General features: G+C 39.7%; 1 protein-coding gene across 1 annotated transcript in view; it reads right to left on the bottom strand.

Moving 5' to 3' along the window:
- The window catches only part of LOC115645644 (probable acyl-CoA dehydrogenase 6), a 154,200-nt gene that overhangs the window by 18,940 nt on the left and 109,219 nt on the right, over positions 1–26,041 (bottom strand). The window contains 2 exon segments of the mRNA XM_030550579.1: positions 3,594–3,761; positions 6,325–6,434. Of these exon segments, the coding sequence (XP_030406439.1) occupies positions 3,594–3,761; positions 6,325–6,434 (278 nt within the window).

The following is a 26,041-nucleotide window of genomic DNA, read 5'->3' as shown; positions in this document are numbered from 1 at the left end:
AACACAAGAAAGAGTTCTGTACTAATGTTTGCAAATTTGAAAATTTCAATGCTTAGGCTTCCATAAAATCCTAAGTTTAAGAAAACATGGAAGTGTCTTAAACTTAACCACAGCATTTCTACCCTATCTGTTAGAATGTCACTATTTTTAAATGGGAAATCAGAATTCTCATAATCCTAAAGACCTTACTTCTCATAATCCTAAAAAAACAGTGATTTGCTAGTAGAAATGGCCTTGATTTTAATGGACCTCTAGAAATCTAGCAGTATCAGGTTAGCTTTTATGTTATTTTATACTGTAGAAAATGCAGAAATTAGTGTAACTTTTTGAGTGACAGCACTGCAGTAAAGGCAGTAATAGATATTTAAGAATACAAACATTTTATCTGTGTATTTTGTAACCTCTGAGTTATCTTTCAATTATATGATCAGTTCCCAATTCATAAATATCTGCAAATTAGTCTCACACAATGTACAGGTTGTCATATCAGCTCATTTTCAGCATTAGTGAAATTAAATGCAAGACTTTCCTTTCCCTCTCCCCGTGTACTATGTTGCAGTGATAGCATTTTTCTGGAAAGAGGGTACTTGTCTGGTCAAAACTGTCTCTTTCTCTCCAGTGACATTAAAAAGTCACATTACATACATAGGGAATATAATGGAGGCTTTCAGCAACTAACACTAGCTATTCTCTCATCTTCTTCTGCCAGCTAGCAGTGACCGTTTTGCAGCTGGACAATTAGATTTAAATCACTTGAAATTAATCCCCAAACAGCATCAAAGGCATAGAAGTATTTTTTTTTCTTTTCACATGAAAAAAGAAAGCATTTCTGCCTCTGGTAGTCTTGAGTGGCATGTAAATACATACAGCTCATTACTTAACCTTCCTGAGAGCATCACTCTTGACTCTTCATTAATTGCTCTTTTATGAAAAGAGTTTAAGCATTAGATGTCAGGGAAAATGTGGTTTGGTCCACATTGAAACCCTTTTTCTCACTATTGAGCCACCGTAAAAGCAATCTCATTGAAGTCCCACACCTCATCGAGGTGTGAAATTTATTCTTGCACAGATGGACCAATGCACCACTTCAGAGGCGCATATGCCTTAGGTGGTGAATTTCACCCAACATATATAAGATTTGCACCATCTAATTTCAAATGGCATCTTCTCTACAACTATGGTATCTTGCCAGGCTGTATCATTCACTCACTCCAACAAGGAGATCCAAAACTAAACAAAATGAAAACTCCTCCTTTTTTTGGCATATAGAGAGTGGATGAGCTTTACTCCAGGAGATGGGCCCAAATCCATAATTTTATTGAGCGTTACCTAATAATCCGTCTCCATAGCAGACGTGATGTCAGATTAGGTTGAAATAAATGTTCTGCTATTCCAACCACAGAGTTAGCAGTGGCTTGCATAGCATTAAATGACAAACACTATATTAATACAATAGTAAAATTGCATGGTTAAACAACCACAGCTTTAGAAATGATAAAATTAAAATTGAATGCATTATCTTAATGTTCCCCCCTTATGTATTAATGCACAATCCTTATCTACATGATTACACACTATGATTCAAACAACAGCATTGCTCATATGTATTCTTTATATAACAAACACATATATTACCATCTTGTATTATGTTATTGTATATATATGTAATATCTTGTATTATTATGTATTACTGTGTGTATAGCTAACAAGGCCACAAAAGTATTTTTTATTAAAATTGCATAACATAATATTTGGGTGTATATTTAAAATTACAACATAAACACTTTCAGTCACTATGTTTCTTCAGTTATGATTCAAAAATACTTCTTACTTTCAATAATTTACTTAATAAAACTAAATACTTAGTCCCAAGCCATATACATATGTTTTAAATGTTCTTATGGAGAAAAAGCATTTATAACTTGTGCATCTATTAATATACTGATAACTTTCTAATTAGTAGTATATAAGTATAAATTCTGTGTTGTAATTCTCATTCCCAAAAGAAACAGTTTAATGGTGTTTTTGAAAGATGAAAGGCGAACATAGAAGTTTACAGTTTCTATCCCCCAAAGCTCCAAGTATTCTATAAATATAAAATAATAAACTATACTGTGCGGAGTGGATGTAGCTGAACACTATTTTGGGGGGATGGGGTGGAGTGGCAGTGGAGGAGGACCAGAATCCAGGACAGCATTTGTGAACCCTCTCCAAGATTAAAACACTTTATATTATGAAATTATTGTTCAGAGTTTTGCTTCAATATATTTGTAATGATGTTTTGCAAGGTATTAATTTTGTTCTTGGCAATTACTTAACTTATCTGTTTCCACAGTAGCTTATAAATTACTCCAACAGAAGCCTATTGATAGACTTCTTAAAACAATATTTCTGGCCAGAAGAACCCTTTATGTTACAGTAGCTTTGGCATCAGAGGCTGAAGTCTGTAAAATATTTAATTTCCTCCTTTTGTCCCTTTCTGTTCATTCATTCATTCATTCATTCATTCATTCATTCTGTACCTATCATTTAATATTTCAGAGTGACATAGAATCATAGGACTGGAAGGGACCTCGAGAGGTCATCTATTCCAGTCCCCTGCCCTCATGGCAGGACTAAGTACTATCTAGACCATCCCTGACAAGTGTTTGTCTAACCTGCTCTTAAAAATCTCCAGTGATGGAGATTCCACAACCTTCATAGGCAATTTATTCTAGTGTTTAACCACTCTGACAATTAGAAGTTTTTTCTAATTTCCAACCTAAACCTCCCTTGCTGCAATTTTAGCCTATTGCTTCTTGTCCTAGTCTCAGAGGCTAAGGAGAACAATGTTTCTCCCTCCTCCTTGTAACAACCTTTTATGTACTTGAAAACTGTTATCATATTCCCTCAAAGCCAATGGTGGGCAACTTGCAGCCCATCAGGGTAATCCACTGGTGGGCGCCAGACCGTTTGTTTACATTTGTATGGCCATCCGCAGCTCCCATTGGCCAGGAATGCAAACTGTGGCCACTGGGAGCTGTGAATGTAAACAAAATGTAAACAAATGGTCTGGCAGCCCGCCAGCATATTACCCTGATGGGCTGCATTTGGCCCACAGGCCGCAGGTTGCCCACAACAGCTATAAATCTTCTCTTTTCCCTCATAGGTCATGTTTTCTAGACCTTTAATAATTTTTTTGCTCTTCACTGGACTTTCTCCAATTCGTCCAGATCTTTCCTGAAATATGGCACCTAGAACTGGACACAATACTCCAGCTGAGGCCTAATCAGGGCACAGTAGAGCGGAAGAATTACTTCTCATGTCTTCCTCACAAGACTTCTGCTAATACATTCCAAAATGATGTTTGTTTCTTTTTTTTTTCTTTTTTTGCAATAGTATTACACTGTTCACTCATATTTAGCTTGTGATCCACTATGCCCCCCATATCCCTTTTTGCAGTACTCCTTCCTAGGGAATATTTGCTTAGTTACTTTATTTGACAAAGTAACACTGATTTGAGGACAGGTTACATTCTCTCCAAAAGATTTTATATCATATGCGTAAAACACAATAAAAAGAAAACTGTAAGAAAAACAAATCAATGCTTTTACAAGGTAGGTTCATTGGTAGACATATAAGTGATTTATTTTGGTGCCGGGGTCCTTCACTGGAATTTGCCAGCAGGCACATCCAGTCAGCTTGACATCCCGAAGTAATCCACATCTTGCCACCATTTATGATATAGTCATCGCCTTTTCTTACTGCTGTTGTTTTGATACCTATTTAAAAACAAATGTGAAATCAGAGGTTCTTTTCACATGGGAGGGACACGTGATTGTGGTGTGTTTGGTAGCGTTAGTCTCTCAGTCACATCAGCAGTCAAACAGCTAGCATTCACTCATTGCTCAACAACTGTTGAGAGTCATGGAAGCAAATGCTAAAGATACCATAATTGTTCGTGTGCCTTCATTTAAGTTATATTTCAGATTAAAAAATACCAAGTAACACAATAGGAATGTGCACACAACCTTCACGTTTGAATTACTACTCTGCTCTACTGCATTTTAGGTAATCTAAAGGAAAAAGATGAATGAAATGAAACCAATGAGAAATGTGGGGAACCAGATCATCTAGGCCTGTGGTTCTCAAACAGGGGTATACGTGCCCCTGGCGGTACACAGAGATCTTCCAGGGGGGGTACATCAACTCATCTAGATGTTTGCCTAGTTTTACAACAGGCTACAGAGAAAGCACTAGTGAAGTCAGTACAAACTAAAATTCATACAATGACTTCTTTATACTGTTCTCTATATATACACTAAAATGTAAGTACAATATTTATATTCCAATTGATTTTTAATTATTAGAGCTGTCCAGCGATTAAAAAAAGTAATCATGATTAATCATGTGATTAGAACAATTAATCTTGAGTTATTACACAATTAATCACACTGTTAAACAATAATAGAATACCATTTATTTAAGTATTTTTGGATGTTTTCTACATTTTCAAATATATTGATTTCAATTACAACACAATACAAATTAAACAGTGCTCACTTTATATTTATTTTTATTGCAAATATTTGCAGTGTAAAAAATAAAAGAAATAGTATTTTTAATTCACCTAATACAAGTACTGTAGTGCAATGTGATGTGATGTATCAAATGTGATGTGATGTATCAAACAGTTTTTCTGCAAAGCGCATTCCACTTCATTGTTCAAGAGACAGGCTGCTTTATGCACTGAACAATGTAATGGCTTGTCTACATGAGAGTTATTCCAGAATAGCTATTCCTAATTAACTATTCCTGATTAACTTCATGTGTTGCTCTTATTCTAGAATAATAGTGCCTTATTCTCAATCCATTTTGTTCTGGAACAAGAGCATCCACTTATGGAGTTAATCAAGAATATTACTCTGCTTTAAATTCACATCCTACCTTTTTCCAGAATAACTTTCATATATAAATACATCCTTAATTTATAACATAGTCGTCAGGTATTGAAACAAGAAAAGGTATATGACTACAGACACTGACTACAGAAAACTTGTATGCCCAACATGACAAACTACATTAGCTCTAAACAAGAAAATAAACAACACTACAGGAGGCATTTTACATTGCAGAGAGTGGGAGTTGCAGGAGTGTTGTGGGATTGTGCTGGAAGGTCGTATTGCAACAGTGAAGATGAAATGCCAGGGCTTTCAGTACATACTAGCACTGAAACAGTTCAGAGCAGAATACAGTACTGGTGAGATTAGCTTTGAACAAATGCAGTGGCAACCATGCTGGCAATCCCGTTGCACAGTTCCAAGCACTCTTATGTGTTTGGACAAGAGATGTGTTGCAAGCAGGGTAGGTGCTGGCAGTGTTCATTCTCTAGCACAGACAAGGTTACTGAAGTGAAACTGAACAAATGCAATAAGTAAATAAAGACAAAAGGGCAACCAGTAAACAAAGACAGCAAAACTCGACGGTCAGTATGAAAGGCATCTGTAAAATTTCTTCCCTGACTTTATAAAATTATACTTTTGTTTGAAAATAATTTCAAGCATATTAACCTTTTCCTGTATTTCACAAGATTACTATCTGCCCTATCTTATTTAAATAGTAGAGTCAGTTGAAAAGTACAATTCACAGCAGAATCTGCAGTGAAGGAGTCACTGCTTGTGAAATCATAGAGGAAATGGAAGAAAATCAGCATTATGATACATTAATGCAGTTTCCAGCCGAATGCTCAATATCTTCCAGTTGTCACCACTGGAAACAAGTTCAGATTTCCATTAGTAGGTGTTGCAAGTGTTATGTCTATATCAGTAAGCCGTGCTGGGCTAGGGAGAGTTAACTCATTCAGTCTCTTCAAGCACAGAATACTTTTCTTTTGAACAGTGGGCCAGATTCAGCAGTGATGTAAAGAATGACACCTCCGCACATTTTATAATCTCTTGTTAGTTGTGCTTTCTTTTATTCTCTCATGAGGAAGTAAATCACGTTAGGTCCATACATCTGCTGAATGACAAATCAGTGCAAATTACACCACTTTACCACTTAAAGCCACTTACACCCCTTTCTGACCAGTTTATGAGAAAGTAAAATTTACGCTAATATTTACATTATTGCTGAATTTTGGCTTATGGTCTTATTGATCTGTTCCCCTTTTTCCAACCTTGCCCATACTAGTCATTTTTCCTAGAAATTTCCCACCAATGCCACCATAGTAGTAGCAATGAGGGGGAATCCAGATAAACAGGGTACAGACATTTTAATCACTATGTCATCTAAGTTTTGTTCCAGTATGTTAGTTTTAGCAATCCTAGGCATAATCAGTTTGCTTACTTGCAACATCTGAGCCTGCTCCCCCAGGTTCACTGACTCCTAAACAAGCCACTACTTCTCCAGCTATAGTTGGTACAAGGAACTGTCGTTTCAGCTCATCAGAACCAAATCTGCAATGAAAGAATGGAAACACAGACTGTTAAAGGCTTCTGAAGCAGAGTTATGCATATAAAATCTAGTCCTGGTGAAATGCACTCCACCCACATAACACTTAAATAATTTCTCTCTATGTAGGTGGTGCGCATGGAGCAAAATCTACCCTCCAAGCCCAAAGACGGGACAGAGATCCTCCAAGCTCACATTCCAACCTCTGGCTGGAATAGCAGCCACAACTACTTTGCACCCACTGTACTGAGGATGTCCTAATCTGTGTAAATGTGGATCCAATGGCCCCTCCCCAGCTTTCTGTGGCAGTCTACATTGGGCTGGCATCAAGACAGTTTCCTAGGGTTGCCAACTATCCAGGATTGGCCTGGTGTCTCCCGGAATTAGCATTGATCTCACGGTGTAACTATTGAAAGCAATCTGAGAGGTTTTAATAGAATATTTTAAGAAAATGACATTATGTCATGTTGGGAAAAAAAATCTCCTGGAATAGCTTCAGTCAGAGTTGGCAACCCTATCATTTCCTCAGTGTGCCTTCCATACCACACTCATACTGCAGACTCTTTTGCAAACCCTCTGAACAGGGCTTAAGTGGTGTGAAGGGTCTTGTACGAGACTGCTGCATGGCAGGGGATTTTCACCTGCCATGAACATTAGTACTATAGGTGTTAAATAGGGTGCATCTTAAACTGTTTTTTAAATCATGCAGGAAAATCCATTATTTGCGTCTTCCCATCACAACTCCCACCAGCCAGAGGTAAAAAAAGAAACAAGGAAAACCACTGACATCATTTTTTTCTGTAAATTTACAAAAATTATATTTAATGCTTGACTTCGGCTCTCTTCTGACAATATACAGCATCTGTGAAACTGCAATTCAACAACTTTGCTATACTGTGACATTTAAGGAAAAAATTCTGCTATCTTGCAAGAAGTTAAACTGTGTTTTAAGGAAATTAGTTTTATGAAAAAGTAAACTTGTTTTCCAGCATGAAAGCATGGGTCAGGAAAAAAAAAACAGTTATTCAGGCAAAACTCCCACTGTGTTGGCTATGTAAAAAATGTATGTTGTGTAAACAAGCCCGCCTTAACAAGCTATAACTGATCTGTCCCCGTTATTATTTACTGCTCTACCCATTTTTGTGTTGTTTGCAAATTTTACCAGCAATTAATTTATATTTTCTTCCAAATCACTAAAGACGTTGAATAGAACCAGGCCAAGAACACATACCTCTGAGACCCCACTAGAAACACCCCTACTGGATGATAATTCCCCATTTACAGTTGTTTTTTGTGATCTATCAGATACCATGTGTTTAATCCATTTAATATTGGCTACATGGATTTTGCACAGAGCAATTTTTTTCCATCAGAATGTCATGTGGGCTAAGTCAAATGCCTTATAGGAGCTACCTTTATCAACCAAACTTCTGTTCTCATCAAAATATATCAGGTCTGTTTGACAAGTGCTATTTTTCACAAGACCATATTGATTGCCATTAATTATGATATCACCTGTTAATTCTTCACTAATCATATCCTATATCGGCCTTTCTGTGATGTTGTCCAGAATCAATGTCAGGCTAACGGGCTTACTGCTACACAGGTTATCCAGTTTACCCTTTTTAAATATTGGCACATTAATTTCAAGGCAGGTCTTGCAGTTTACACTAATTGAGGACCTGTCCTTCAGTCAGAGGAGCAGGATGGGTGGGAGAACCTTTTAGTCTGATCTGAGTACTAGCTGCCTCTTTCACTATGCTGGTGCATATGGGAGCTGCATTTCATTAACCCCATTCCTGCTGATATCAAATCATGTCAGCAGCCCCAATTATAGGAACACCAAGAAACAGACATAAGAACATAAGAATGACCATACTTGGTATCCCAGAGGGAGTGAACCTAACAGGTAGTGGTCAAGTGATCTCTCTCCTGCCATCCATCTCCACACTCTGACAAACAGAGGCTAGGGACACCATGCCTTATCCATCCTGGCTAATAGCCATTAATGGACTTAACCTCCATGAATTTATCTAGTTCTCTTTTAAACCCTGTTATAGTCCTAACCTTCATAACCTCCTCAGGCAAGGAGTTCCACAAGTTGACTGTGGGCTGTGTGAAGAACTTCCTTTTGTTTGTTTTAAACCTGCTGCCCATTAATTTCATTTGGTGGCCCCTAGTTCTTATATTATGGGAACAAGTAAATAACTTTTCCTTATTCATTTTCTCCATACCACTCATGATTTTATATACCTCTATCATATCCCCCCCTTAGTCTCCTCTTTTCCAAGCTGAAAGGTCCTAGCCTCTTTAATCTCTCCCCATATGAGACCCGTTCCAAACCCCTAATCATTTTAGTTGCTCTTCTCTGAACCTTGTCCAATGCCAGTATATCTTTTTTGAGATGAGGAGACCACATCTGTATGCAGTATTCAAGATGTGGGCATAGCATGGATTTATATAAGGGCAATAAGATGTTCTCCATCTTATTCTCTATCCCTTTTTTTAATGATTCCTAACATGCTGTTTGCTTTTTTGACTGCCACTACACACTGCATGGACATCTTCAGAGAACTATCCACCATGATTCCAAGATTTCTTTCCTGATTCATTGTAGCTAAATTAGCCCCCCTCATATTTTATGTATAGTTGGGGTTATTTTTTTCCAGTGTGCATTACTTTACATTTATCCACATTAAATTTCATTTGCCATTTTGTTGCCCAGTCACTTAGTTTTGTGAGATCTTTTTGAAGTTCTTCACAGTCTGCTTTGGTCTTAACTATCCTGAGAAGCTGAGTATCATCTGCAAACTTTGCCACTCACTGTTTACCCCTTTCTCCAGATCATTTATGAATACATTGAATAGGATTGGTCCTACGACTGACCCTTGGAGAACACCACTAGTTACCCCTCTCCATTCTGGAAATTTACCATTCATACCTATCCTTTGTTCCCTGTCTTTTAGCCAGTTCTCAATCCATGAAAGGATCTTCCCTCTTATCCCATGACATCTTAATTTACTTAAGAGCCTTTTGTGAGGGACCTTGTTAAAGGCTTTCTGGAAATCTAAGTACACTACGTCCACTGGATTCCCCTTGTCCACATGTTTGCTGACCCATTCAAAGAACTCTAATAGACTGAGGTGGAGATGGACATAGGAGATGGAAGTGTTGAGAGTCTCTGGGTTAGGCTAAAAGGGGTAAAAAACACGGGTGATGTCATGCTGGGAGTCTACTACAGGCCACCTAATCAGGTGGAAGAGGTAGATGAGGCTTTTTTCAAACAACTAACAAAATCATCCAAAGCCCAAGATTTGGTGGTGATGGGGGACTTCAACTATCCAGATATATGTTGGGAAAATAACACCGCGGGGCACAGACTAGCCAATAAGTTCCTGGACTGCATTGCAGACAACTTTTTATTACAGAAAGTTGAAAAAGCTACTAGAGGGGAAGCTGTTCTAGACTTGATTTTAATGAATAGGGAGGAACTCGTTGAGAATTTGAAAGTAGAAGGAAGCTTGGGTGAAAGTGATCATGAAATCATAGAGTTTGCAATTCTAAGGAAGGGTAGAAGGGAGACAGCAAAATAGAGACAATGGATTTCAGAAAGGCGGATTTTGGTAAGCTCAGAGAGCTGATAGGTAAGGTCCCATGGGAATCAAGACTGAGGAGAAAAACAACTGAGGAGAGTTGGCAGTTTTTCAACGGGACACTATTAAGGGCCCAAAAGCAAGCTATTCCGATGGTTAGGAAAGATAGAAAATGTGGCAAAAGACCACCTTGGCTTAACCATGAGATCTTGCGTGACCTACAAAATAAAAAGGCATCATATAAAAAATGGAAACTAGGTCAGATTACAAAGGACGAATATAGGCAAATAACACAGGAATGCAGAGGCAAGATTAGAAAGGCAAAGGCACAAAATGAGCTCAAACTAGCTATGGGAATAAAGGGAAACAAGAAGACTTTTTATCAATACATTAGAAGCAAGAGGAAGACCAAGGACAGGGTAGGCTCACTGCTCAGTGAGGAGGGGGAAACGGTAACGGGAGACTTGGAAATGGCAGAGATGCTTAATGACTTCTTTGTTTCGGTCTTCACTGAGAAGTCTGAAGGAATGTCTAGTATAGTGAATGCTTACGGGAAGAGGGTAGGTTTAGAAGAGAAAATAAAAAAAGAGCAAGTAAAAAATCACTTAGAAAAGTTAGATGCCTGCAAGTCACCAGGGCCTGATGAAATGCATCCTAGAATACTCAAGGAGTTAACAGAGGAGGTATCTGAGCCTCTAGCTATTATCTTTGGGAAATCATGGGAGACGGGGGAGATTCCAGAAGACTGGAAAAGGGCAAATATAGTGCCCATCTATAAAAAGGGAAATAAAAACAACCCAGGAAACTACAGACCAGTTAGTTTAACTTCTGTGCCAGGGAAGATAATGGAGCAAGTAATTAAAGAAATCATCTGCAAACACTTGGAAGGTGGTAAGGTGATAGGGAATAGCCAGCATGGATTTGTAAAGAACAAATCGTGTCAAACTAACCTGATAGCATTCTTTAATAGGATAACGAGCCTTGTGGATAAGGGAGAAGCGGTGGATGTGATATACCTAGACTTTAGTAAGGCATTTGATACGGTCTCGCATGATATTCTTATAGATAAACTAGAAAAGTACAATTTAGATGGGGCTACTATAAGGTAGGTGCATAACTGGCTGGATAACCGTACTCAGAGAGTAGTTATTAATGGCTGCCAATCCTGCTGGAAATGTATAACAAGTGGGGTTCCGCAGGGGTCTGTTTTGGGACCGGCTCTGTTCAATATCTTCATCAAGATTTAGATGTTGGCATAGAAAGTACGCTTATTAAGTTTGCAGACGATACCAAACTGGGAGGGATTGCAACTGCTTTGGAGGACAGGGTCAAAATTCAAAATGATCTGGACAAATTGGAGAAATGGTCTGAGGTAAACAGGATGAAGTTCAATAAAGATAAATGCAAAGTGCTCCACTTAGGAAGGAACAATCAGTTTCACACATACAGAATGGGAAGAGACTGTCTAGGAAGGAGTATGGCAGAAAGAGATCTAAGGGTCATAGTGGACCACAAGCTTAATATGAGTCAACAGTGTGATATTGTTGCAAAAAAAGCAAACGTGATTCTGGGATGCATTAACAGGTGTGTTGTAAACAAGACACGAGAAGTCATTCCTCCGCTTTACTCTGCGGTGGTTAGGCCTCAACTGGAGTATTGTGTCCAGTTCTGGGCACCATATTTCAAGAAAGATGTGGAGAAATTGGAGAGGGTCCAGAGAAGAGCAACAAGAATGATTAAAGGTCTTGAGAACATGACCTATGATTGAAGGCTGAAGGAATTGGGTTTGTTTAGTTTGGAAAAGAGAAGACTGAGAGGGGACATGATAGCAGTTTTCAGGTATCTAAAAGGGTGTCATCAGGAGAAGGGAGAAAACTTGTTCACCTTAGCCTCCAATGATAGAACAAGAAGCAATGGGCTTAAACTGCAGCAAGGGAGATTTAGGTTGGACATTAGGAAAAAGTTCCTAACTGTCAGGGTAGTTAAACACTGGAATAGATTGCCTAGGGAAGTTGTGAAATCTCCATCTCTAGAGATATTTAAGAGTAGGTTAGATAAATGTCTATTAGGGATGGTCTAGACAGTATTTGGTCCTGCCGTGAGGGCAGGGGACTGGACTCGATGACCTCTCGAGGTCCCTTCCAGTCCTAGAGTCTATGAGTCTATGAGATTAGTAAGACATGATTTCCCTTTACAGAAACCATGTTGACTTTTGCCCAACAATTTATGTTCTTCTATGTGTCTGACAATTTTATTCTTTACTATTATTTCAACTAATTTGCCCAGTACTGACATTAGACTTACCGGTCTGTAATTGCTGGGATGACCTCTAGAGCCCTTTTTAAATATTGGTGTTACATTAGCTATCTTCCATTCGTTGGGTACAGAAGCTGATTTAAAAGACAGGTTACAAATCACAGTTAATAGTTCCGCAATTTCACATTTGAGTTCTTTCAGAACTCTTGGGTGAATGCCATCTGGTCCCGGTGACCTTTACTATTAAGTTTATCAATTAATTCCAAAACCTCCTCTAGTGACACTTCAATCTGTGACAATTCCTCAGATTTGTCACCTACAGAGGACGGCTCAGGTTTGGGAATCTCCCTAACATTCTCAGCCTTGAAGAATGAAGCAAAGAATTCATTTAGTTTCTCTGCAATGACCTTATGGTCTTTAAGTGCTCCTTTTGTATCTTGATCGTTCAGGGGCCCCACTGGTTGTTTAGCAGGCTTCCTACTTCTGATGTACTTAAAAAACAATTTGTTATTACCTTTTGAGTTTTTGGCTAGCTGTTCTTCAAACTCCTTTTTGGCTTTTCTTATTACATGTTTACACTTAATTTGGCAGTGTTTATGCTCCTTTCTATTTACCTCACTAGGAGCTGACTTTTTCTTTTTAAAAGATGCCTTTTTATCTCTCACTGCTTTTTTTACATGGCTGTTAAGCCACAGTGGCTCTTTTTTAGTTCTTTTATTGTGTATTTTAATTTGGGGTATACATTTAAGTTGAGCCTCTATTATGGTGTCTTTGAATAGGGTCCATGCAGCTTGCAGGGATTTCACTCTAGTCACTGTGCCTTTTAACTTCTGTTTAACTAACCTCCTCATTTTTACATAGTTCCCCTTTCTGAAATTAAATGCCACCGTGTTGGGCTGTGGAGTCTTTGCTCTTTCTCCTCATATATTGGGCCAAGTTCTGTAGGTTTTATTCATGCTGAACACCCTAGTATACCCATCTTGACAGGGATGATCAACTGTAGCTTATCATTCATTCACCGACCAAACACAAAAGTGAATATATGTTATAGTGCAGCTGTTATCATTGCTGTTATTAAAAGTTGCCCAATGCTTCCTATTATAAAACCTGGCTTTCAGTTGCTTATAACTTTACCAAACTTTAATTGTTTGGGGCTGATATTTTCCATAATGAGTGTCTGCCTTTCAGGCTAGATTTTTTTGAAAGTTTCAGCCAAAACAGTTCAGCTGTTTTTGGGATCAAGATTAGGGAAAATACAGTGTTTTGCCATTTAAAATAATCCTGACAACCTTTTCTTTGAGAAACTCTCATGCACCCATGTTTTGGAAAAAGGAGCTGAAATTTGGCAGGGATGTGACTGGTGCTGTTCCTGAGGAACTGGCCAACTTATAAGCCTTTGTAAAATCTCAGTTCACACACTTTCAGCAGAGACTTAGAATTTAGCAGCTAAAATCTCCAAAGATTCCATCCTCACTGAGCATGCTCTAGCCCCTCACAACTCCTAGCGCTGACCGGACTGTGCAGGCACCGTTTCCACAGAGCAACTGAGCATGTTCCGTGCCACCTTAATTTTAGCATTTCCTAACATTTGAGTGCTTGACTTTGCAATGTTCTTTTAACACATTTTTATGTGTAATATATATTAAAATAAAGCTCCTTGTAGACGGCTGGAAATTTGTTTTCTCCTGGTCCATTGTATAAGATAATAGGTCCCAATTGTGGCATATTAATCATTAATGTTAAAATAGTTACATAGAAACTATCCATTATTTTTTGCCCCATACTTAGTATTCATGACATTCCACCAACGTTACCGTTAATACTGAAGAAATGATTAAATATTATACCGTAGCTGATGCTAAATGGGTTGAAAAAAAAAGTCACAGCAGGATCCAAATCCCATTACATTTCCTTGATCCACTTCTTAGTTCTATTTATGTGCACTCATTTAAAAGCTGAAAGCCCCCTTAATTCATCTTAAATGGCAATGAATTTGCTTTCTAACAGATGTGATTCTTGCTGCACTGAATGAAAATATGTCAACTGTGTATCACTATTCTGGTTTAATAGAGCTGATGATCATCCTCTTAAAGTGGGGGAGAAAAGCTGACAGTTTTCATTCTTGTTTCTCCTACTCCAAGGGAAAAAAACTGCGCTGAAGTGAATTGATTAATTAGTAAGGAATGAACATTTCTAATTAGGACTGACACCTTCTGACATACTGTTAGCTGCAAATTGTAGTTTTGAGTATGAACAGCTGCACTTGGTTCTTTACACTACACTCGGTATTTGATTAAACCACATCAAGCTTTCTTGTTTTTGAGCTCACACATTCGAATGGATGATCATCTAACCCACTTCAAACTAGGTATGAAGTCTTCTGGAATAAGGTAGCACTCTTTACACAGGTGGTGCAGCAATTCTTGCGAGATTAAATGTAACAACTGATCATGAATTAACATCAGTAAATTCAAAAGAAGCAAATCCTGACACAAACGACACAGCTACTTTTAGTTACTCATTATCTAAGGGGAAAAAAGCAGAAAAATAGACTCTGATGAGAAAATTTTAAGACACATCTGCATTATTCCACAACATGTAACAGTGAAAATGATGTAAATGATTTTGCTCATTTACTGTCAAACAGTATATATATCAATTCCAAATATTCTCCTACTAGTCAATATCAGAAAGGCAAAGGTATGGCCATTTGTAACCGGTAAGACACACCTAATACAATGAGCTTTAATCCTGCATGGGGCCCCAATGTACTAATATAATAAACATAAATAATATCATTACATTTTAACTACTTCTCAGCCAGGTTAGTTCAGACTGGAATTAATTTGTTTATTGTAAGTTAATAGAGAACATTTTCTGGGACAAAGCTTGTTCATCCAGAGGATCAAAGGTTGGATGATTTCCACTCAGGCTCCATTAGACTGAAATTCTCGAAGTAAAACACAATTTAATGTGAGTTAAGTATGGGCATGTCTACATACGAAATTTATTTTGGATTAACTTGATTAACAAGGGGGATAAATTGCCTTGTGTCCACACAAGTTTTTTTCTCAATCACCTGGTGCCTCAATACTCATTAAAAAATCCACTTTGGAAGTGAATTTCCATAATAAAGTTGGCATGAACATATCTCCAATTTGAATGAACAATTCCTCCTCTGTCCTCCCACTGCTTTCGCACATTGCTTTGCTGCACAGTTAGATCAACCTGTTTGTTTACTGTGTGCCTCCTCTAGGGTCCCTCACCCTGAGGTCCTCTAGGGTCCCTCACCCTAGGGTCATCTTGACCAGATATCACCTTCCTGTTTAAATGCTGGTGCTCAGCAAGGCATCCCCACTGCAGTTCAGCTTCCAGATTCCAATACTGATTTAGACATTCACCTCCATGCTTCTGTGTGGTCCTATGCAGAGGTCCTAGACTTCCTTGCCATTTCAGGAGAGGAGTAGATCAAATCTCACCTGAACAGCAGTCTCCAGAACACCAAGATAAATGAGAGGATATAAGACCAAATGAAGGAGAGGGATCAGTTCTGTGGCCCAGGCCAGTGCTCCAACAAAGAAAAGTCACCCCAGAAGGGTTATATAAATGTCAAGGAGAATAAGAGGATCCATGGAAGAGCTCGCAAGACCTGTGTCTATTATGAAGAGATTGACTGGACTTTTGCATGGGGGCGGTCACCACTGAACTCCAGAATATTGTGGACACTGGACATCCCCATGGATGCTGACCAGGACTCTGAGAAGGAAGAAATTGGCCCAGGCAGCCAGGATCACTGTGACAGGGTGCAGTACTGGGAGCTGTGGGAACCACTCTAACCACTCAGTTGGGTTGGCCCTGCTCACACTGCTTGGGGTCACAGCCAGCCTAACCCTACCCCTGTTATCACCCAACACAACAGCAGGTGGCGCCACACATCCTGACTGAGCTACCTGAGAAAGCAGCTTCTCCCAAGCCACTCAAATACATGCAGCAGACAGCAGCCAATTTCCTAGCTTTCCAGACTCACACCCTACACTTGAGTATAAACCTAAAATTATACTGGGAACAGCTCAAGCTCATAAAATTTGTCCCCTCCCTCAATGTGAAGAGGAATATGCAACAGCCTTTTGCCCCCGAGTTATCATTCCCACACACTTCACTCCAACTCACTGGTTTAGATAAAGCAAAAACAAGTTTATTAACTATAAAAGATAGTTTTTAAGTGATTATAAGGGATAGAAAACAGATCAAAACAGATTAAAGAGCAAATAAACAAAAAGCGCAAACTAAGCTTAATATACTAAATAGATTGGACATCAGGACAACTCTCTCAGGACTGCCCATATAGCTTGCCGTTCTTTTCCACTCCTGCACCAGCTCTGTGATCATTATCTTTACAAAAGCAACCTGGCATATCTTCCTGGGTTGGCCACTGCATTTCTGTACAGGATCTTTCTCTACCTTTTGGGGAAATGCGTTAGAGTAACATCCTCCAATGTAAACAGGGCCTGCAGAGGTGCACATGCAATTACTAACCTGCTCCCTGCTGCCCCTTCACCATTCTATGGTGATCAACCAGGCCTTGCAGCACCATAGTAATGATGACCTCCAAGACCTGGTGTGAGGGGCAAAGAATAGGCACATGGGTCCCCCCAAAAATCCAGTAAATCCATCAATAATCTCCTGTGCATTGCCAAGGTTTTTGACCCAGGGTGACATCCCTTCTTGACACCTCCATGACAACAGCTCCAACAACTGATCTACCAACACCAAACCAGTTAACTACCGACTAGTTGCCATCAGGGCTGATAAGCTTCCAGACAGTGATGGCCAAGCATTTCTCCACAGGGAACTCATACAGATGTTCTGCCACTGCAACTCTGGGTGAGCTTTGCACAGGTTTCTAGAACTCTGGGTGAGCTTTGCACAGGTTGTCATCCTGACGTTCTGCTGCAATCTGCATCACTGCCCTGTCCCACCATGGGATATACACTTATTTGGGGGGGAAAATGCAGCTTTTTGTGGATGCAAAGTTTCAAAGAGAAGTAGCTTAAGATGTCTGATGATTTGGGGAATCCAACTATGTACAGCTTATGAATTCCAGTTTGATTGTATGAACTGTCTGTATCTTTATGTCTTATGATTGTCATTTATTCTGTGTTCTGCCCCAGACTCCTTGTTCTAAGGAGACAAGGAAGTGGTAGCCACATGTCTATCCATGAATAGGTTGATCATTAAAGATTATCAGCATCTGAATAGCTCTTTGCCATGGAGAACAAAAAGGAGTGACTGCATTCTCAGTAAAAGTGATTTTCTCCAACCTCTCTGCAGGTTGAGGCTGAGGTTTGAAGGAATGGAATTTACCAGTAATAGGACCACAAAACTAGATGTAAGAGTCAGGATTTAAAAACTCAGAGGGACTCACAGAGAAAAAGGAAGCTCAGATAGGAGAGAGGAACATAGGGGCATGCTTTCATAGGAGAGGGGACCTTTGTAACTAGGGAACTGGCCAAGGAAGAAGGAAGCTGCTCTCTCTCTCCTCCAGCCAAACACCACGTTCCAGCTGAGAAGCAGTAAGAAGAGAGGTGCAGGAGAGAGGACTAAGACTTCTGAAAAAACAGTGACTCAAATCCTAACGAATACTCAAGAGTAGTCAGAAAACAGAGACAGTGACAGTGTGTAGGTGTTTTATTGTTTTGTATAGTTCTGCATGTCTCTTGTGCTAGCTAAAGAAAAGAGTGGTTTGTTTTGGATTGGCTTTTGTAAAGTCTGTATGATATCATGGGTCTCTGAAGAGGTAACTGTAACCTCAAGGTCAGAGGAGATCTGGAAAAGGATGTGCTTAAGCTACTGGGGTCTATAGCTAACGTCTATGGCAGGGGTGGTCAACCTGTGGCTCCGGAGCCACATGAGGCACCTCAGAAGTTAATATGCGGTTCCTTGTATAGACACCAACTTTGTGGCTGGAGCTTCAGGTGCCAATTTTCCAATGTGCCGGTGTCACACTCCAATGGCCCCCTCCCTCAAGGGGTCCCCCTGGGGGAGGCAGATCAGCACTGTATATTGCTAACACTGTTGCAAGCATCGCAGGGAATTTTGGGAAGGGCCAAAGGTGTGAGTGTGGAATGGAAAATTCCTTTGCAGGTTGCAAAAGGCCAAAGAACAGCATACTCATATTCAGGAATATCAGTTAAGAAGTGTTGCCTTTCTATCATAAAATATGCAAGTATGTCCATAGGAATGTATTACTATACTTTCATATACTATTATATTATATGTTAACAGCTCAATTCCCTCTGTGAGATCTCCAAGGAGGATCTCAAATACAGTATGATAATGATGAATGCAATTCAGAAATACTTATCCACTGCACATTTGCAAACACCAAAAAAGCATTTATGCCTGTTCTGCACCACCCAACATGCAGATAAGGAGTGTCAACTATAGTTAGGGTGACCAGACAGCAAGTGTGAAAAATTGGGACAGGGGGTTGAGGGTAATGGGCGCCTATAGAAGAAAATGCCCCAAATATTGGGACTGTCCCTATAAAATAGGGAAAACTGGTCACCCTAATTATAGTCTACCACACCTTGAGTGCGAGTGATACGGTCTTGGCATAGCCTGAATTGAAGGATCAATGGCACACCTGATCCAAGAACTCCATGTACTCTGTTCAGCAGCTTCAGATAAATGGAAGATTGTATTGTTTAAAATACGAAAATAAATTAGATGACCATTATGTCCTTTGCATTATGGCTTTGATATTGCCTTTTTTTTTTTCAAACTCTGCTACTACATCATCAGTGATCTCATGTTTTTTGCATTGCACTGAAGAAGTAGTTAGGAGAAAGCTGGAGGTTTAGGCAAGTGCAGAGGGGACATTTATGGCTTTTGACACCCAAGGAAGTGCAGGAGGAAGTTTTGGATTATGAGACAGGCATATGATCTGGAATTTTCATCAGAAATGAGCATAGTAAAATAATTATTAATACTGATATTTACATTTTCATTAAAAGCGGCAAAGAGTTTTGGCACCTTATAAACTAACAACACAACTGAGCTGGCCTCAACAAAAAAGTGATCTGTGATGGTAAAGGGTTGGTGCAAATTACTTCTCCTCTGAAGCAAGCAGGGAATCAGGGACCAAATTGTCTCAGAGTCACAGTTTGATCCCTGGCACACTCCTGGGGCATCATAACTATAGCCTGCCTGTTATTCAGAGTCAGTGGCAAACCCATGAGCTAGCCTTTAATTGGCATGTTCCTGTTTCCATCGTGGCCTGTGCCAACCATTACAACCAGCTTTACTTCACATCTTAAAATAAGCACATACAAAAATAAATCCGTTTTAAAAAGTTGTAACTTGAAGAACGCATTGATTTCCTCAAATCACCACTATTCTGTATATGGAGGGAGAGAAAGAATTGGCAATACAAGTTAAACTAAACAGGTTAAACCGAAATGTATTCTCTTCCCTCCAAATAATCACCACTCATATTAATACCCAGTTAGAAACAATAAAAAACAATAAAAAGGGATGAAGTAGTAGTCCAATGCCAAGACTGAACGATATTTACATCCAACTGATAACACTAAGGACAAGACACAATGCACTGTTTGTTTTCCAGCCCAAGGGCAATATATTTCATTCAGCAGCAAAGAATCCTGTGGCACCTTATAGACTAACAGACGTTTTGGAGCATGAGCTTTCGTGGGTGAATACTGAATTTCATTCAGTATTTCACCTGGAAGCTGTCTTCTAAATACAACATATTAAGAACGAAGGCAAGTAAAGTGCTATAACTAGAATGCCTTTGAAAGATCTGACATAGGGATGCCAGTGAGCCATGAGCAGGGCCAGACACATGAAAGGTCCGATCTTTGACAGATCCTTTTGCATTCAGTTTCCAAACACAGCAGTAGCATTGTTAAACTTAAGATGCCTAAAAAGACTGTTCTGTTTTTAGGCTTCTTCAAGCGAAGCAGGTTTGTTTCCCCTGCAGTCTTTTACATAAAAAGAACTGAGTGCAAATCAAAATTAGTAGGATTGCTCCTGGTTAAAGATCACCCAAGAGGATGTTTTAAGGATTGCCAGAAATGTTCATTTTGGAAGGAAGAAACTGGGGGGATGAAGAGGACTAGAGATCATGCAAAAAGATGTTAGGTAAAATTTTCAAAAGCACTTAAGTGTGGTCACTTTTCAAGTAACGTTTGAAAACAGAAGTTAAGTGCTTTTGAAAATGTTACCCATGAGTTTGAATTCCCAGCTGTCTCTGGGCAAGGTACTAAAAACTGCCACCACTTTGCACTTCTATGGCACCTTCCTCTTAAGATCTCCAAGAGTTTTTACAAACATGAACAAATTAAGCCAAGATTACACAGATGACTGAAATGAAAAATTGAGACCAAGGGTGAAATCCTGGTAGCAATGGGAGTTTTGCCTTTGACTGCAATGCAGCCAGGATTTCACACTAAGTTGACAGTAATTAGAAACCTAAGTCTGGATGTAATAATTAACATGTATTTTCAAGCCTTCATTTGTGTATGCAGTTACCCATCCAAAGTAGTTCAATGTCTATTTCAATGTCCATCTATGCATGAATTTGAGGGAACCATATATCCAATTATACATAGGTAGTGCACTCGCCTGGCATATCAAAATGTCTGATTCAATTTCCAAGGGGAGTTTTGTAAATATGATGAAAGTAGAATTGGACCCAAAGTTAGAGAAGACTTAAGTCAACAAGGTGCTGCTTATTCTTTCAGATTGTTCCAGACTTCCTTTTAGATTTTTTGGGGGGAGTTTTGAATAGTTGATAATTTAGTAGGTTATTTCCTATGCTCAAAGTTCCTAGAATATATATTGAAATGAGTTTTAAATGCAATAATTAATTATGTCAAGTCTAGTTGATTTTTTAAAAATTACCGTAGTTTAGCAGCAATGTAGTATGGCTGCATCCAGCAGGAACCATTGAGGCTGGGACTATGATGAAGTGATGTATGAACATGCTATTCAGGACGACCTATCTACCTTACTGTATCTCTCCAGGTTAAAGTGCATCACAGCAGAGCTTTCTATGACACTGAGTTTTCTCTTCCGTATTATGTGTTACCTTTACATTTTGCAATAACACGTTATTCTGAATATATACTCAGCGAAGTTGAGTCAAAAGTACAAAAATGTGTTCACTAATATTCATATGAATTTGACAATGAATTTTGATTTCTCCACATTCATGATGTTTCCATATTCAGTTTTGCGAACGTTCAGCTTTACTAGCACAAATGTATGTGAAAACCAAATTTTAAGCTCACATTATCCAATACCGACTAGAAGAAAAATTCAAACTGAAGAGCTGATTGTAGTATTCAAAATTTAAATGTGCACTGGTTTGTTTAGTTGGCAAATCTTTCAAAGTCTGTTCCTGTAGTGCAGATCATCTTTTCTATTCTATATAGGTTCTTATTCTGCGCTCACCAACACAGTATCTGAATACCATATAGTAGTGCAATAAGCAACACCATACAGTTACACAGTTTAATACCAGAGGGAGAACCAGATAATCATCAGAGGCCACCAACACCAGCCACTACCTGCTCGCTAAACCAAACCACCAATATTAGACCAAAGTCTTACAGACCACAAGAGATTAAACTATTATTTGCCACAAGCAGAGAATAGGAAGGACTAAGATGCACCAATGCTAGAGGCCCCTGCAATGGCAGGGAATTGATTAAGTGAGATTGTGACGGGATCCCGGGGGCGGGGGGGGGCAGACTGGGATTGGGGACCACTGTGCCCCTTTAACTCTCTCCAGCCTGGGTTGTCTCTCACAATGCTTTGCTAGTGACAAGCAGCAAACCCCTCCAGGCATTGTGATCACTCAGCACAACCGCATGTGCAGCCCCACACCCAGCTAGATTGCATGAATGCTCACAGAGTCACTCAAGAATCACAAAGAAAAAGGCACCAGAGCCAAATCCCTCCATTTCCCAGCACTGAACCTCAGGAATATACCGTCTTGCACTGCTCAAAACAAGCAGTGCAAATTTAATTGGTTCACCACTTCATCAATGGAAAGTGGACATACACCAGCCTTTGCAAAACCTGAGCAGATTTACCACACACTTCAGGAAAACTCACTGGTAAAGAGAAACAATTAAGGAAGTTTATTTACTATAAAAGTTTTTAAGTGATATCAAGTGACAGGCAAAAGTCAGTTGCCAAAAGAAATTAAATATAAGCACGCAGTTTAAACTCTCAACCCTATTAGACTGGGCAACATTTAACTAAGCAGTTTTTCTCACCCCAGTGGATATTGCAGTCCTTAATATACAGATTTGTCCCTTCAATCTGGGACAGTTTCCTGTGTAGGAGCCTTCAGTCTTCTTCCCAGTGTCATCGTTGTTTGCAGCATAGGTGGTGGCGTGGCAGGAGAAAAGGCCCAGCATGTGGCCATTGTGTTTGTTTTATAACCTAAGTCCCATGTGTTTGGGGAGCACAAATCCAGGCATGTCTGGGGCACTGTTGAGTCTCCAGGCAAGGTTGAGAAATTCTTCTGGTGTGGCCTCATGCAGGTGTGGCCTCAGGCAGGTGAGTCAGTTGTAGCTCCCTTGCTGGACAATGGTTGTTGATGGGTTGTTTGAAACCCTGCCCAAGTGTTGGTTACTTTCCTTGCTTTTGCCTCTGCGGAGCTAATATCTGGCTGATTCCCCGACTCACAGCATGTTTCAGTGACTACCATACAACACAATTCTCATAATTGCATATGCATTAATGATATACATCAGTGTTTCTCAAACTGGGGTCGCCACTTGTGTAGGGAAAGCGCTTGGCGAGCCAGGCCGGTTTGTTTACCTGCCCTGTCCGCAAGTCCGGCCAATCGCAGCTCCCACTGGCTGCAGTTCACTGCTCTGGGCCAATGGGAGCTGCTGGAAGTGGCATGGACCTAGGAACTTACTGGCCACCATTGTTGTTTCATCCTCTCCCCAGCGAGAGAAGTGCGTGCAATGGAGTGTCACGTATTGGTAAGATTTTTGTTTTGTTTTAATAAATACACATGTGGTTACATGTTTATATTAGACAAGGCAAGATCAGAGAAATGCAAGTTCACTTGGAGCAGAAGTTGGTGAGATTTGTGATGGTCCTTAATTGCTGGGAGAGCTAATTCCAGTTTTGGGCTAACCCCCCAAAAAGTTCCATCTCCTGCACAGCTGAGAGTTCCAATGTGTCAGAAGAGCTAAGATGTTGACCATGGTTTTCTTTCTGAGCATTATGCAATCTTTTAGATATCCTGGGCCCAGACAATGGAGCACTGTGATGGGGTGTTCACCCCACACTGGAGAAGAAGGGGTTAATAGAGGCCTCATGGGCCTGCCACATCTTATCCCAGAAAGAAGTCATGGAAATGAGTCCTTCAAGCAGCCTAGACAGGCTGCGCAGGAAGCAGCCAATTAGAGGGATGCTGCAAGGAACAGCCAATCAGGGCCCAGTAGGCTCACATAAAAGGAGCTGCAGGGCCAGAGACAGTGGCTGTGGGGAGCTCAAGGAGTCAGTACTGTGTTCTTAGTGGGCTGCAAGAAGGGCAGCACCTTGAACAGAGCAGTTGCTGGCAGGGACCAGGGAGCATAAGGGAGTGCCTGGCTGGATGCTGGGACTTGCTGACTGAAAATCCTGAGAAAAGGGCAAAGAAGGTGCTGGGACTGTGGGGAAGCGGACCAGAGAACAGAAGAAGCATTAAGTGAAAATAAAGGAACACAGCATGGGGCTGCTATCTATAGGGTCCCTGAGTCAGGATCTAGAGTAGTGGGTGGGCCTGGGTCCCCCATTCACCACTGGGGAAGTGGCTGGACTATTGATCTGAGATACTTCACCCTCAGAAAGGGGAAAACAGGGATGATGACGTAGCCGGAGGGCCAAGTCATGAAGAGGATGCTGTGGTACTTGAACTGAAGGGTTCTGCAGGCAGAGACAATGATGGGAAAGGTGCTACCTGAAGAGGGTGCACCCGCTGGCAGATCTAATCCCTGTGATGGCCAGCTGGAGCTGCTGCTGTGGTGAGCAGACTCTGTCACAAGCACCTTGAAGTTAAGGACCACAGATTTAAAATTTATGGGTATACAGCAGAGAACAGGTTTGATACGTTCACAACAGTCTGTGTTGCTGAGGAGACGAGTTGCAGCATTCTGTACTAGCTGGACTTTCCTATACATTGAAGGCTTCGTGCCTTGGTATATTGCAACTTCATCTATTCTAAATCTTCCGCAGCACCTCTCCCCAACATCAAAGCAATGAATGTAGTGTGCTCTCCCACTGGAATGAGATGTTTATGTGTGTGCTCAGTTGTCTTGATTACCCTCCTAGGTGCTGTTACTGCCATGTGTTGGAAAAACATTATAAAAAGACAAACCAAAACACTACAATTTAACAAAATTCTGCCCTCAGCTAGCTATTGATTTCTTTTAAACCACAGGGAAGAATTTAAAATAACAAAAGCCTCTTAAGGTATGGGCTATGACTATTGTCGTATAAAAAATTACAGTTTTATCCTTTACAGTATAATAAATGAACTACAGCTGTGCTAAAAGTGATCAAATGATTAGCTACTATCAGTTGTCTTCAGGTTCCTGGTGTATTTGTGTAAGGCAAAGGAAATTCTCTTTGGAAAGACCTCCCATGAGTAAGCCTTCCAAGTTTTTAAGTACACAGAAGGAGGGTCAGTATAAATCATGGAAATATATCCCATATACTATGGGGCTGCAGAAAATCAAAGATGTTGTTATTTGAAAGGGAAAGGAGCAGATAGAACGTCCTTCTCTGCAAAAGTACATAGGCATCAGTTGACTGTGCAATTAAGTCTCTTATCAACAATTGTTTAAATGACCTATTATAAAGAATAATAATTTTTATTAACTTTACCTATATTTTACTTTATTATCAGCTCTCAACTTTCTTATTAATTATGCTATTAATAGTTAATCATTCCAGAATGGCTGCCACTATCTAACCCTTCAGTTTTCAGAGGTGTTTGTTGCAGATACTTTGCCTTATTATGGCCCCAATCCAGCAAAGCGTGTCTGCACGTGGATAATTTTAAGCATGTGAGCAGTCCCAATGCTGAAGTGTTTTGCTGGCTTGTAACCTAAATTTGGTTCGATGGGCTGCTATTAAGGGACAGGACTGCTATGGAATTACAGTATGAGCAGGGGCTCTTAGACACAAGTGAGAACTTTGGGAAGATGACATGTTACAACAGCTGTCATGTTGACAGGGCTGGATTATGACATTCTGAGGCCCTATGCTATGTCAAGTGTAAGAGGCCCCATACCATAAAAAAAAATATTTAATTATTTTCACAGAAAGGACATCAAATATGTAAACATGAAAGCTCTTTTTTGCATATATACAAAGGCGAAGTTGTAAAAAATAGAATAATAATCTAACTAAAACACATCTTGCAATATGCCTACCTGCATTATAAAATAGTTTTCTTAGTTAGTAGCTATGAAAACTTTATAGCAACACAAAAGCAGTTACTTACACAGAGCAGCTTACTTAATGGAAGCAGTACTACCTGTAGTATGTCTGTTTGCAAATCACATTAAATTTAAAACTGAAATTTAAAACATTTTCTTTTGTGATTTTTGGAGAGCAAAATCATTGATGATGTCCTCAAATGATAAGCTATGGAGTTTGTCACTTTCGATGCACAGAATGCTTAGGGCAAATAGCTTTTCTAGCAGCATTTTCTAGGCAGACATCTC

The sequence above is a fragment of the Gopherus evgoodei genome, chromosome 2, assembly GCF_007399415.2.
Source record: "Gopherus evgoodei ecotype Sinaloan lineage chromosome 2, rGopEvg1_v1.p, whole genome shotgun sequence".
In the NCBI taxonomy this organism is placed as follows: domain Eukaryota; kingdom Metazoa; phylum Chordata; order Testudines; family Testudinidae; genus Gopherus; species Gopherus evgoodei.
The sequence above is the reverse complement of the archived record's forward strand: the minus strand, read 5'-3'. Positions and strand labels throughout refer to the sequence as shown.